Source organism: Chlamydotis macqueenii, chromosome 3 (assembly GCF_036417535.1).
Source record: "Chlamydotis macqueenii isolate bChlMac1 chromosome 3, bChlMac1.mat, whole genome shotgun sequence".
Classification (NCBI taxonomy): domain Eukaryota; kingdom Metazoa; phylum Chordata; class Aves; order Otidiformes; family Otididae; genus Chlamydotis; species Chlamydotis macqueenii.
Window position 1 is genome coordinate 119,062,253 of NC_141558.1, and position 14,325 is coordinate 119,076,577.

Below are 14,325 nucleotides of genomic sequence, written 5' to 3' on the forward strand. Positions count from 1 at the left end.
GTGTGTAGGAGGAAGGTTGTGTACAACCTTTTTGCAGTTTTGTTTCCTTGTTTGTTTGTTATAATACATTGTGGCTTTTGTTGTCATTTAAAAGCTGTTTGGTCTTCTCCAAGGAGTTTACTACATTAGAAGGTTGATGTGGGTCCACTTCAGAGCGCTGGCTGATCCTTAGTTGCTTGGATATACTGCCTCTGAGAAGATCAAATTGCTCTCCCTTTCTGGCAGATAGTAGGGAGGATGGTGTGGGAACAGGAAATTTTATATGGCAAGTGGAGTAAGAAAAAGATCAGGTAGGTCATGAGGGGAGGAAAAAAGTATAGCAGTAAAATAGAGAGAAGATGAGAAACTGGAAAGTAGGGGAGAATACGTTGGAAGAAATGGAACTAGAAGTAAAGAAAGAATATTAGAAAAGGAAGAGGAAAAGTAGGTGACAAACTGAATATCAAGAAAATAATCCCCTGGATATCCCCTCTCCTTGATTAGTTGATAATGGAAAATACTGTCTTTAATCTTTCTGTCCTCTAAGGGCATCAGGGAAGCACTATAGGGTTTACATAATGGAAGATGGAGGACAAAGTTGTTTGGTTTTTTTTTTGAAGGAAAATAAGTTTGGAGTTTTATTCACTCATGTTTGGGAAAACATCATTTGAACTTCAAACATTGCAGAATTTATAGAGTAGCCTTGAATCTGTTCATTAAGTGTTAACTTTTTTCCTTTGCCTAAGGAAATTGTGTAGAATAGGTGGTGTATTTCAGACAAAATACTAGTAAAAATATAGAAGTTAGGCTTTTTTTTTTTACATTATTATGAAATTCCAAAATATTTAGTGCAAATTCCTAGTTAAGAATACAGCTTTTTCCAATTTCTTTAGAGTCTGAGAGTCTTAGTACATCTTGAGAAGCTGAGGCTAAGTTACTTTGTTTAAACTTCAAAAACTAAAAGTAGGACAGTTTTTTCTTTCATTACTCACTGCAAAATCAAGTCAGGTGCAGCCACACTGGCTGCAAAACCGTGCCACATTCTTCTCTTTGATTTTTTCTCATCTGTGAGAGAGATTTCTGGTACAAAGGATGAAAAAGTCAGACATACCCTTTGAAAAATGAGAAAATTCAGAGTTGTAAAAGTAACATGAGAGTTAAAGAAGACTGACCTTTTTAATTTAATAGTTAGCATTTCCTTAATTTTCATTTTTTTCCCTTCCCCCCCCTATTTAAATATATCAAAACATGGAAGTACAAAGAGAATTCGGGATGAAAGATTAAAGATAACTCAGCCTCCATCAATGTCTGCCTGTTTTTCTTCTTAAAAAAAAATCTTTTACGATGTTGTAGGCACTAAAACATAGATGTTACCCACCAGAAATAATGAGATGTTTCAAATCCTGTAGGTTTTGGCTTGATGTTGGAAAATGCCACTTTTAAAATGTTTAGGGAGTATACCACTTTGAAGAATTTCACGCTTCAGAAGTGACACGTCTATATGACTGTATTATGTGGTATTTTACTTTGGTCCACTATATATTGAAATATCATCTGCAAAGTACTGTACAGGACTTTATTAACATGTTGTGTTCCACTGTACCATAAAACCCCTGAACTGAATTAAATCCAGCAGGTCCCTAGCAAACTTCAACTAAAGTCAGTGAAGTCTCCAGCTGAACATAATAGAAATCAAAGGATAGCCTTCAAATGCTGATGGCTTTGTTTTCTAAAGATCCTGAAATGAGAGGCAGAGCCTTTTGTGGTATTGGAGCCTTCATTTACACTCTCTTGGTTTCCAGAAGGCCAGTCTCCAAATTTACATCTCTTCCTGGGGCTCAGTAGTTGAAGGCTATGAAGACGTTATGATTTCACTTTAAAAGAGTGTGCTTCCATATATATATTGTTAGGTATATGCTATTTCCAGAAGTAAATTAATCTAAAACAGGTGACTGAAAAAAGGGTCACTGGCTGTTCTGCCATCTGCTCTTACCAAAGTAAAACACCTGCCAATAACCTTGTTAAAACTCGTCTCCTGGCTGAAATGTGACAGAAGTATAGAAATCCATTAAGCTGTTTAACATTTACTAGAAAAACACTTGCTAGCTATGAAGCCCCTTCCACTTGAGGACTAGACCTAGTACTGTCTAAACTTGATCATACTAATCTCACAAATACCACAAATGTGGTAGATAAGTATAATTTTTTACATATAAGATTCCTGAGACACAGGCAAATAACATGCCCCCAAGTTAATACAAGACCCAGAAATAAAACACAGCCTTTATTTATTATAAAGAAATTAGAGAGTAAATTGCAAATGACTGTTTGCCTCTCTTTAAGACTGCTACTGCCTAGCAACAATTGGCAGATAGGATAAACATCATTAACTGTAAAAAGTTTAATGTCTAAAAGACGTTAGGAGTGCTGATATGCAGTCTTGAGGTGCCTCTGTACTATTTTAAAATACTACCTGGCTTTACATTTTAGGTCTAAGAGTAGTCCCTGGTATGCCCATGGTATGTGTGTGCATGCACGTGCACACTTGTATGTATATAATGAAATGTATATTACAGTGATGCTATAATTATGTATAGTAGGGAAGTGCTTCTGCAGCCAAAATAAAAATTAGAAATCTTGCACACTACATGCAGAAGCTTTTCAGGAGACCGTTCCAGCTCACTCTTCCTGTCAGGCTGGGGAATATGCCTCTTAATTTCCCCTGACAGAAAACATACCACCTCATCAGCAACCCTAGAAAGTGACAAAACATCCCTACCAAAAAAGATGACTGCCAAATGCTTTTATTGCCACTGCAGCAAGGGGGACAGGGAGCAGAGTGGCATGCTTCAGAAATTTCAGGAAAGTAGACTAATTTACCTTGCTACCTGTAGAGAACTGTTATGCTTTGTATTGCTGCAAAAACATTCCTCTCGTAGTCAAAATGTGACCCTTGAAGAATTAATTGGAGCCAGAGTGTACATGGCCATTTAATTCTAAAAGAATAAGTTATACTCCTGAATCTGGATAGTGTGCAATTCTCTTACAGTGTTTGAGCCAAGGCAAACATGTTCATGCAAAATCTACAGCTGCAGATTTCTTATGTATCTAAGTGATAGAACAAATGTGGCTCAGACACATACTGTGCTGTGTACCTGTAGCAGTGGTAATCTGCTACCACCTGTAGCAGTGGTAATCTCATCTGAAGTTACTGTGCAGTTTCTTAAAGGCATTGTAGCACTACTAATAACAAAATTTTAATTTATTGAAATATTTGCTACTGCAGTTTGGCTTAAATTAGTAAGAGATCTTAAATAAAACTCAAAATTCTCTTGAGTTGTTGCATTTCTGAATTGCACACAGTTACGTTCAGAGTCTGTATATCAAATGATACCTCAGGACAGAGGGTCTTTATAGACAATTATCATAACATTTATCATTACTTGAGAATATTTGTATTGCTGGGCTTTTTTTCTTTTATTTTTTAATAAACCAAAATGATGATGAGATGAGAACATTTTATCATCACTCTGCATATTTGTGGAACTCTTGCACCAATGTATTTTTCTCTATGCTAACGGAGTAACTTTGTCAGTCAGTGTGACAGAGATCAATGGTGTATATATATATAAGCACATTATCTCTGGTAAATATACTAATATTGTATTTTTATATAAATATACTACAATGGACCACGTTCCTATTACAGTGAAATTACACGGTCACATAGAGGACTGCATAATTCACGTTGCTGCATGAATCATTCTAGTTCTTATGTTGCAAAGGTAATTTTCAGACTGGTTGGAAACTGGTGCTGTCATGTCTGCATAAGTGTTTGGACAGCCTGAAACTCAAGCCTGGAGAGTTTTGAATGTCTCTTTTTCGTTTTGATGGGGATTAGACTCTTGGCATGTAGTGAGGTAGAATATGTTGGAATAATTCAGGATTTCCAAGATTTGCTGAAGTGATGATAAATTAATGGCTAGAGGTTTTTCTGTCATATAGTTGGGTGGTCATCTGTTGTGTGACAGAAATGGTCTCCATTTTTTATTTGTGAGATGGACATCTGCCAATTATTTGTCTAAAAGAGGAGCCAGAAGATCCTTGGGAAGGATAACAGCAAAGAGTGGAACACAAATGTTCCAGCAGGCCCAAGGTTGTGCACCGCCTTGTTCCAGTCCTGTAGAGATGGTGACTGCAGTACCTTATCAGTGCTTCATAATATATCATCTGCAAGAAGCAAAATTGTTCCAAGTACATGGATGCATGGATAGGTATATTCTCTATACATATATGTATATTACAAACATAAGTGATATGGATACATGTGACAAGTATGGTTCCACCCATTGGCATTCTGATCTGGATGGAGGTTTTTGTTATTTGTAGTTCTCGAAGTCCAAAGTATTTAGATTCAGGTCTTGACCAGCAATTAAATCATTATTTTCATTTAGGTACTTGTTGTGACACTGAACATTTTGGAGCCAAGTTTACTGACTGAGGCCTTTCTCTTTCATATTAAATTTATGACTGTAATAATGGACTTTTGTTGGCTTGGTTTCAAAGATTTGTGCATTGTAGTGATTTGGGAGTTAAGAAATGTTAAAACTATGTGAGTAGCTACTTTGGTTTGAATGAGTTTAGCAAAACTTACTGGCTTTAGAAAGTGCAACTGGTTTTCTCCTAAAATGCATCCAGAAAGCTAACATTTTGGAAAAATAACTTGCCAATCTTAAGTTTTGTGAAATCAGTCCCCAAATGCCTGTTAAAATCAAACTTAATTTAGATAAAGTAATCTTACATGATTTTAGCTGTAATACCTTGCTTTGACTATGCAGAGTATATCCAAGGACATTGTAGCAGTAGTTTTTTTCTATTTGTGCAAATTGTTTCTTAACAGACACTTTTAAAATTCCATAATGAAAGTATTTATTAGCAAATAAAGATAAAAACAATTTCCCTAGGGCCAGGACGGGATTGTGGTGCCAGTTGTTTTACCTTGCTTTTTTCTGGCAGTTGCATGATGAAGTCCTGTTTAATAAAACATAATTTCTGCATGGATGGGATTTTGAAATCCTTGAAGATATTAGCATTTATAATCCTGTATAGGTTAAGGAGTGAATAATGCAATGAAAATAAGTCCCAAGGACGTAATTATGGCTGCTCTGGTTGTGTACTGCTTGTCCTGCCAATGGGAAGAAGCAGGCACACTGAGAAGATTATGATTGGAGAAATTTAAGTAATATAATTGGGGTGTGCTGGCAAGACTGATGCAGAGCAGACATCTCTTCTGTCTCCTCTGGTGCCCCCTATCACCCCATATGTTGCTCATATGAAGATGTCTAGGCATTTCTTTAAAATTATCCAAGTTGGACTTGAACCAGAGAATGGGAATAACTTACTTGCGTTGCAGAATTCCTCTGTAAAGATGCTTACATTCAATGTTAATAATGAAGCTCCTAATTTAAATCGGTATATTTCTGCTCCTTGTACCCAGGCATAAATTCTCTACAGTCCTCTATGTGCTGATATACTAGAAAATGATGCATCTTGTTTATTACTTCAATATCATCAAATAGCCAAGGGAATTCATGCAGGAGGCGTTTTTACACTGGGCTTTCACCTGCAAAACAGCTCCAACAGTACCAATGTGAGGAGGTTGCGTATTTCTGTATCATACAGAGAGAGCTAGGAAGAAATTCTTTTTCATGTGCCTTCAAGTGCAAACACAAATTATGTGGAGAGGACTTGCTTTTTTGTGCATGGTTCCCAGCAGTGGTGGCTTAGCAGACCAAGTTCATTTTCTGAGGAGAAAATCAGCTTCATCCCAGCTGGAATCAGGAGAACTAGTTACCAACTCTTGAATCTTTTGTATGTTTTCCAGATACAGCTGGCTGGAATTTGTTCAAGTATTTTATTTGTTGGTGTACAAGAAAGGAAGTCAGTTTCCTTGCTCTCTCTCTTACCAGTATGGCTTGCTACAGTTCCTACAGGATGAAAAATAAATGAGAAGATAGCTTTGAACACTATGTTCTGTGGAAGAACTCCTAAAAGAACAGATGTGAACAGTCATTTTTAGGAATTCTGCTGCTGCCTTCTTTTCATTTTCAGTGTGATAAATGGGATTTTGCCTGCTTATGTGGATTCTCTTCAGAAATTAAAGCTATTGGCTTCCAGCATGGACACACATTTGAATGTGATTGAGTTACAGTTGAATTGCAGCTCAGGAAACCCTACTTCCCATCATCTTAGCTGCCATCACAGCATATGTCCATGTTTTTAGCCTGCCCCTGCTGTGAAGGAAGATGTCATAGTTCAAGGCACAATGAAAGGTCCCTCAAGTCCAGCTCAGGTGTCAGCTGGAGTCCAGCAATGCCATCTTCCACTTCAATGATAATTCTTAGATCCAATGATCTTACATTTACGATACAGCATAAGACAAATTACATGACAGTACAGTTGGAGACCACAGTTTTTAAGAGAGTGAATGCTGTCTTTTAAGATACACAGAATTCCTGAACAGATCTTTCTTAATTCTTACTTGGTGCTATCACATCAGAATGTTTGCAACTTTGTAATCTTTATGTGGGCAAATGATGGCAGTCTGATTCCTAAATTTGTATTCTGTTGCTCATTTATGACAAAATACGTTGTTATCTTAGCAACACTGCAGAGCAGATCATAGTAATGTTGGTAGAAATCTGTAATGTGATATTTGCTAATAGCATGTAGTGTAGCTCATGAATATTTGGCATTTTCTTCTTCCCAGGTGCTTCATAGTTTAAAGAGAATTTTCTCATTTGAGCTTATTACTTCTGATGCTGATTCATCCTTTAATGTCTTCCAGCTTGCCACTTTAGAATTCCCTCCAAAGAAGCTCTTTGGAAACAAGGATGAGCGAGTGATTGCAGAGCGACGGAGTCACTTAGAGGTAATGCAAACTTCTAAACAGGCTTCTGTGGTGTATTTAGGTGGAGTACTCTCTGCTTGACCAGCAGAAACCGTTCCCATATGGTCAAAGTTAAATAGCCTGCTTGTAAGTATAAAGTTACTTGCTGCCTCATTTAACACAGGAGATGGCAGCAGTAGATTGCAAAGTAATGAAACATGCCTTAAAAAAAAAATTAATCTTGGTCTAGGAAAAAAAGGATCTCTTTAGAGATATTCATAGGAGATATGTTTATTTAAGGGGGAAAGGTTGTGGGTGAGGTAAGTGTTCACTGTAGACAGATGGTCTCTGCAAGACAAGACTGAAAAAAATATTGCTACTTTAAATGCAATTTGTTAGCTGAAGATTTATTATTTTATCATAGTTACTATATCCAAATATCTCATAACAGAAGGAAAGGAATATTTAGGCAACTTTGAGCTTTATTTTATAACTCATCTTTCTGAATATATTTTTAAATTTCAGTTAGTTTTAAAAATTAATTTTATTGTGGACAAGATTGCTGAGTTTGAGGGTCTGGGTTTCTTTGTATTTTCTGCAGTGTTGTGTCGATGGCATAATTTTGACTACTATCACACATTAGGTCTTTATATTTCTGTGTTAATGCATGTCTTATTGCAGCTCAGGGGCAGGAGGTGGGGTTTTGGGAAAGAAGAGGTGTGAAAAAGACTAAACCATACACCCCACAACTCTATTGTAGCCACATGGGGATTACCTGATCGTGCAAGTCATTAAGAATTATATTCTTTGTAGAGCTAAAGCACCATTAAGTAGAACTTTAGAGAAATTAATATAAAAGTAGATTGTTTCCAACTGGAATATTTTCTTGTATATTTTTAATTTTTTTCTATGTACTTCACTTTTTTCTTTGATCTACAGACAAAACATCTTCCCACTGACTTTTGATGTGAGACTGTCTTATATCTGGCACAAAATGTAATCTGTTTTATTTCATGTCCTCTATAGAGGGCATAAAGGCATAGCCACATTCCAGTCTAGTACTCAATTTGCATATTTTATACCAGTAACAAATTTAATTCCTTAATCTTTCTGACCTTTCATTGATTTACTAACATGTTTTATTGTAATGTTTCTAAATGTTAAAACTGCTGTGCATAGTGATGCTCTGATCATGGTCATATAGTACTTACAGCTCTCTATATAGCCAGTTTTTAGCTGAAAGTTAAATTGTTTCTATTTTAACAAAATTAAGTCATTAAAACTTGTTACCTATATATTTTGCAAAACTAATAATAATAATATATGACCACTGTTCACATGAATATGTTTTGCCATGTGCCAAATAGTGCGCTTGGTCCTGCCACTCAATAATCCTGACAAATGACTCAGTTTTGGAGAAACTAAAGATCCCCTGTGTTTAAGGGAAAGTTAGATAAAGAGGACAAGGAGCCAAGCAAATGTTACTATCCTTGCCATGAGGAATTTGATGCAACAAGCTGGTCAAAACCCCGTGTAACGGCCCACTTAGGACTCGTGATGGTTCTTTTAATGCGATCTCGAAGTGCAAAATTACGGTGAACACGCCAAAGGGGTTGGTTTCAATCAAACAGCACAAACTTTATTATTTTGCCCATAAAGCGGCATGCAATAGGTGAAAGGGAGTGAAAAGGAAAAGTAAAGATAGGGAAGGGAAAAAAGAAAATAGTAGCTACCACCACGGGTCCAAGGCGTCCCTATGGTCCCAGATCCAGGCAGCATCCCGCTGGTCCTCACGATCGATGTCGATGTCGATCCTTGGTGGGGAGAGCTCTTCAGGGGTCTCGTTGTCAGCGGTCGACCTTTTATGCCAAGTGGCAAACCTTGCTCCTCCTTACTTCGGGGATCTCGGCCTGTTCTCGGCCCTTAGGATAGAAGTGTGGTTTTTGTACATTATAATTAGCAAAGTTCCGTTAAAGGGCACTTTCTCACCGTTGTTTTTGAGACAGCAGTTGTGATTCATCCTCCTCGATAGCAGCTGCATGGTTATCTCTGCCAGTTTTGACAACAGGGATGAGCCATGGCACCTCCACACCACTCTGTCTGCCGTTTCAAGGATGTTGCACATTTTGTTGTTAGGCCAGAGTCTGCCTTGTCCATAACAGTTCCGTTCTGTTCCCGGGAGAAGAAAAACAACTGCATCTCAGGCAAGCTGCTTGCAGCAACTCATGTCAAGTTGTGAGCCTAACTTTTAGGCCAGATCAAGTCCATAGTCCACCCGGAAGTCCTCGATGACAAGGTTGAGACAATACTGGTTTTCTGACCGACCCTTACACCCCTTTAAGTCTGGATCTCTAATCGTGGTATTTTCTTTTCATTATATATTTTGCAACGGTTTGCTCTGGCTTTGCCAATGGCTGGAGAGTTTCCGTTAATGTAGCTACAGCCTCCTTGAGTAGGGGAAGCCACCTAAGTAGTGATGGTTTCCAAAGTCACATAATGCTTTGAAGGCTCAAAGCACATATTGAGTTATACTGGGAAGTATTTGGCAGGCAGAGAAAGTGCAATAGTGGAAGGTGATACAGGCACCACTTCTATTTAAAATACTGGCTGTTACTGCCTCGTGGCTTTCAATCTAGTATGAACCTTGAGCATGCTTCAGTGGACTAACTAGAAAGTAGTAAATGCATGGATTGCCTCTGTAAGGGATGTCATTTCTTGGCCTTTTGACCATATTACATTTCTCATGTGGAAATTTGATCAGGTAAAAGGTGAGGACATTAGAATTTGGTAACAATCAGAAACATGGCTTGCATTCAGTTGGCTTTCATACCTGATCCTGTACCTTGATTTACTGAAAACCCTTTGCAATCTCTTTTAAGACTCAGAGGTGATGTGTTGTTATAGCTGTAGTATGGTATAAACGCTTATTTGATTGTTCTGCATGGTTAGCTAATGAGCTAATATGGCAATTTTAGAAAAAGCAAAGCACAACTTCCAGGCCAACACAAATATATATTCTTATCCAATGTCTGAGCTGACTTTGAGTAAAAATAGATGACAGCCTGACAAATATCAGTCTGATAAGTGTTCTGAACAAATATTCTGGTTTTTAAGATCATTAGTACAGCTGTCATCCCAGTGGTGGATGACGAAGAAATTACTCTGCTCTTCGAGTTTTTACATTACATATTTATACATCTTGAATAGGCTATGACTTCATGTAATTTTTCCTGAGCTTTCTGGGTTAAAGCGGGATAGTACAGCTTTGCATAGTCCAGTGCTTTCAACAGGTTATCTCTAAGCAACAGCAGTTTCTTTTTTTAATTTAGAGGAGTTTGTTGTTTTTTTTTTTAAGTGTGCACATAACAAATTAACATTCAAACCCCAATGTACACCTGTGTGAGGGATAAGATCACTTAAGCTGTTGTTTCAGTCAAACAGCCTGACTCGAGTATTTGCTGGAATTACCAGCTGGTTACTGAAATGGCCTTGCAGGCTATTTTCTTTACATCAAAACTAAATTGCAGCTTTCAGTTCAATCGGGGAAAATCAAACAGATGAACTGGGAATCATTGTAGGAGCAAAACTACTCTTCCAGTTAACTAAATGTACAACAGAGAGCTGGTTCTAGTGCAGATATCTAAACTGTTATTTTATTTGACTCACTTTGGCTTTAGTCAAGGAAATTTTCCTTGTGCCTAATGATAAAAAGATTTGTCCAAAACATCCTCTGTGGGACAGTGTAGGAAGAGTTTGAGGTTTTTGTAGGAGAAGTGCTGAGGACAGCAGGGGAGTTTGTGGTACCCTTCCAAGGCAAGTAGAATCAGAAAGGCTGACTGTAGCGTTTACTTTAAGATTGTCATGTAGAGTTACCTTATTTCAGCTTGAGATTAGAAGTGGGCACATTTCATCATAAGGGAGATAAAATTACTTGAAGTAAAAGATTCCAGAGAGCCCCAAATTATGGAGACTGTGGTTTAATGTGGTTTAGTGGGTGACTCCCTCTTGACAGTTACGGAGGCACCCATCTGCCGCCCCAATGCGGTCTCTCGGGAGGTATGCTGTCTCCCGGGGGCTCGTATCAGGGATGTCACCGAGAGACTACCTAGCCTCATACGGCCCACAGACTATTATCCACTGCTGGTGTTTCATGTGGGGGCCAGCGACACAGATGGCAGCAGTTTGAGAAACATCAAAAGGGATTTCAGGGCTCTGGGTTCAACAGTCAAAGGCTCTGGGGCGCAGATGGTATTCTCATCAATCCTCCTGGTCAAAGGGCAGGAACCTGAAAGGGCCAGACGTGTCTGGCAAGTCAACTCGTGGCTCAGGGAGTGGTGCTACAGCCAGGGCTTTGGGTGTCTAGATCACGGGGCGTGTTTTTAGAAGCCCGGGCTGCTAGGGGCGGATGGCATGCACCTAACCAAGAAGGGGAAGAGTGTGCTTGGACGAAGACTTGCCAGGCTCGTCCGGAGGGCTTTAAACTAGTGTTGCTGGGGGAGGGGGAGCACAGTTCAGCCCACTGCTGTCAGCATGGTGCCAGTGCCAGCATCAAGGGTCCAGAAGCTAAGGAAGGATCACAGATAAGTGCAAATGAACCTAAACTGCAAGCCAATAGCACCCCTGTCACTCCAGCCAGCAAGTCGGCGTTGTCGGGGGCCCAGCTGAAGTGTCTGTATACCAATGCACGCAGCATGGGGAATAAACAGGAAGAACTGGAGATGCGTGCACACGAGCAGGGCTACGACCTCGTTGGCATCACGGAGACGTGGTGGGATGACACATACGACTGGAGCGTCAACATGGAGGGGTATAGGCTTTTTAGAAAGGACAGGAAGGGGAGACGAGGAGGGGGTGTCGCTCTCTATGTCAGCAACCGGCTGGAGTGTGTGGAGCTCTGCCTGGGGATGGAGGAGGAGCTGACAGAGAGCTTATGGGTCAAGGTTAGAGGATGGGGACGGACAGGGGACGTTACGGTGGGTGTCTGTTACAGGCCGCCTGGCCAGGAAGACAGAACAGACGAAGCGCTCTCTAGGCAGACAGGAGCAGCCTCACGGTCACAGGCCCTGGTCCTCATGGGGGACTTCAACCACCCTGACATCTGTTGGAGAGACAACACAGGGCACAGGCAGTCCAAGAGGTTCCTGGAATGCATGGACGACAACTTCTTCCTGCAGGCAATAGAGGAGCCGACAAGGAGGGGTGCCATGCTTGACCTTGTGCTCACCAACAGGGAGGGGCTGGTGGGGGATGTGAAACTCAAGGACAGCCTTGACTGCCGCGACCATGACATGGTGGAGTTCAAGATCCACGGGGCAGCAAGGAAACTACATGGCAAGCTCTCTGCCCTAGACTTCAGGAAGGCAAACTTCGGCCTCTTCAGGGACCTGATGGGCCAAGTGCCATGGGAGGCGGCCCTGGAGGGAAGAGGGGCCCAGGAAAGTTGGTCTATATTCAAGGAGCACCTTCTCCAAGCTCAGCAGAGGTGCATCCCGATGAAGAACAAGTCGGGCAAAAAGGCCAGGAGGCCTGTGTGGATGAGCAAGGAGCTCCTGGACCAACTGAAAGTAAAAAAGGAGGCCTATAGAGGGTGGAAACGGAGACAGGTAGCCTGGGAGGTCTACAAAGAGGCTGTGCGAGTGGCCAGGGATAAGGTAAGGAAGGCCAAAGCCCTGGCAGAACTGAATCTGGCCAGGGATATAAAATGCAACAAGAAGAGCTTTTATAGGTACGTAGGGGACAAAAGAAAGTCCAGGGAAAATGTAGGCCCCCTCCGGAAGGGAACTGGTGTCATGGTTACCCAGGACATGGAGAAGGCTGAGGTACTCAATGACTTTTTTGCCTCAGTCTTCACTGACAAGAGCTCTTGTCCCATCACCCAAGCTGTAGAAGATGCAAGCAGGGACTGCGAGGATGAAGAACCGCCCATTGTACTCGAAGAGCAGGTTCGGGATCATCTGAGGAACCTGAAGGTGCACAAGTCCATGGGACCTGATGAGATCCATCCGTGGGTCCTGAGGGAACTGGCGGATGAAGTTGCCAAGCCACTGGCTATCGTATTTGAGAAGTCGTGGCAGTCTGGTGAAGTCCCTGATGACTGGAAGGAGGAAACATAACCCCAATTTTTAAAAAGGGGAATAAGGAAGACCCGGGTAACTACAGGCCGTTCAGCCTCACCTCTGTGCCTGGCAAGGTCATGGAGCAGATTCTCCTGGAAACCATGCTAAGGCACATGGAGAGCAAGGAGGTGGTTGGTGACAGCCAACATGGCTTCACCAAGGGCAGATCGTGCCTGACCAATTTGGTGACCTTCTCTGACGGGGTGACGGCATCAGTAGACAAGGGACGAGCAACTGACATCATCTACCTGGACTTGTGCAAAGCTTTTGACACTGTCCCGCATGACATCCTTCTCTCTAAACTAGAGAGGCATGGGTTTGATGGATGGACCACTCGGTGGATAAGGAGTTGGCTGGATGGCTGCACTCAGAGAGTGGTGGTCAACGGCTCAATGTCCATGTGGAGACCAGTCACGAGTGGCGTCCCTCAGGGGTCAGTATTGGGCCCGGCCCTGTTCAACATCTTTGTCGGCGACATGGACAGTGGGATAGAGTGCACCCTCAGCAGGTTCGCCAATGACACCAAGCTGTGTGATGCCGTCGACACGCTGGAAGGGAGGGATGCCATCCAGAGGGACCTGGACAGGCTGGAGAGGTGGGCCCGTGCCAGCTTCATGAAGTTCAGCCAGGCCAAGTGCAAGGTCCTGCACCTGGGTCGTGGCAATCCCAGGCACAAATACAGGCTGGGCGGGGAATGGATTGAGAGCAGCCCTGAGGAGAAGGACTTGGGAGTGCTGGTGGACGAGAAGCTTAACATGAGCAGGCAATGCGCCCTCGCGGCCCAGAAGGCCAACCGCATCCTGGGCTGCATCAAAAGAAGCATGGCCAGCAGATCGAGGGAGGTGATTCTCCCCCTCTACTCTGCCCTGGTGAGACCCCACCTGGAGTACTGTGTCCAGTTCTGGAGCCCCCAACACAAGAAGGACATGGACCAGTTGGAGAGGGCCCAGAGGAGGGCCACAAAGGTGATAAAAGGGCTGGAGCACCTCTCTTATGAGGACAGGCTGAGAGAGTTGGGGCTGTTCAGCCTGGAGAAGAGGAGGCTCCGGGGAGACCTGATAGCGGTCTTCCAGTACCTCACGGGGGCCTACAGGAAAGATGGGGAGAGGCTGTTCAGTAGGGCTTCTTGTGATAGGACGAGGGGTAATGGTTTTAAAGTAGAGGGGGGTAGATTTAGATTGGAAATTAGGAAAAAAATTTTTTACGATGCAAGTTATAGAACACTGGCACAGGTTGCCCAGAAAGGTGGTGGATGCCCCATCCCTGGAAACGTTCAAGGCCAGGCTGGATGAGGCTCTGAGCAACCTGATCTAGTTGGGGATGTCCCTGCTCCTTGCAGGG

General features: G+C 41.9%; 1 protein-coding gene across 3 annotated transcripts in view; it reads left to right on the forward strand.

The window, feature by feature from the left end:
* The window catches only part of KIF16B (kinesin family member 16B), a 153,945-nt gene that overhangs the window by 125,842 nt on the left and 13,778 nt on the right, over positions 1–14,325 (forward strand). For all 3 annotated transcript variants that reach the window (XM_086745326.1, XM_086745328.1, XM_086745329.1), the window contains one exon: positions 6,827–6,910. In XM_086745326.1, the coding sequence (XP_086601452.1) occupies positions 6,827–6,910 (84 nt within the window). The remainder of the gene's footprint in view (positions 1–6,826; positions 6,911–14,325) is intronic.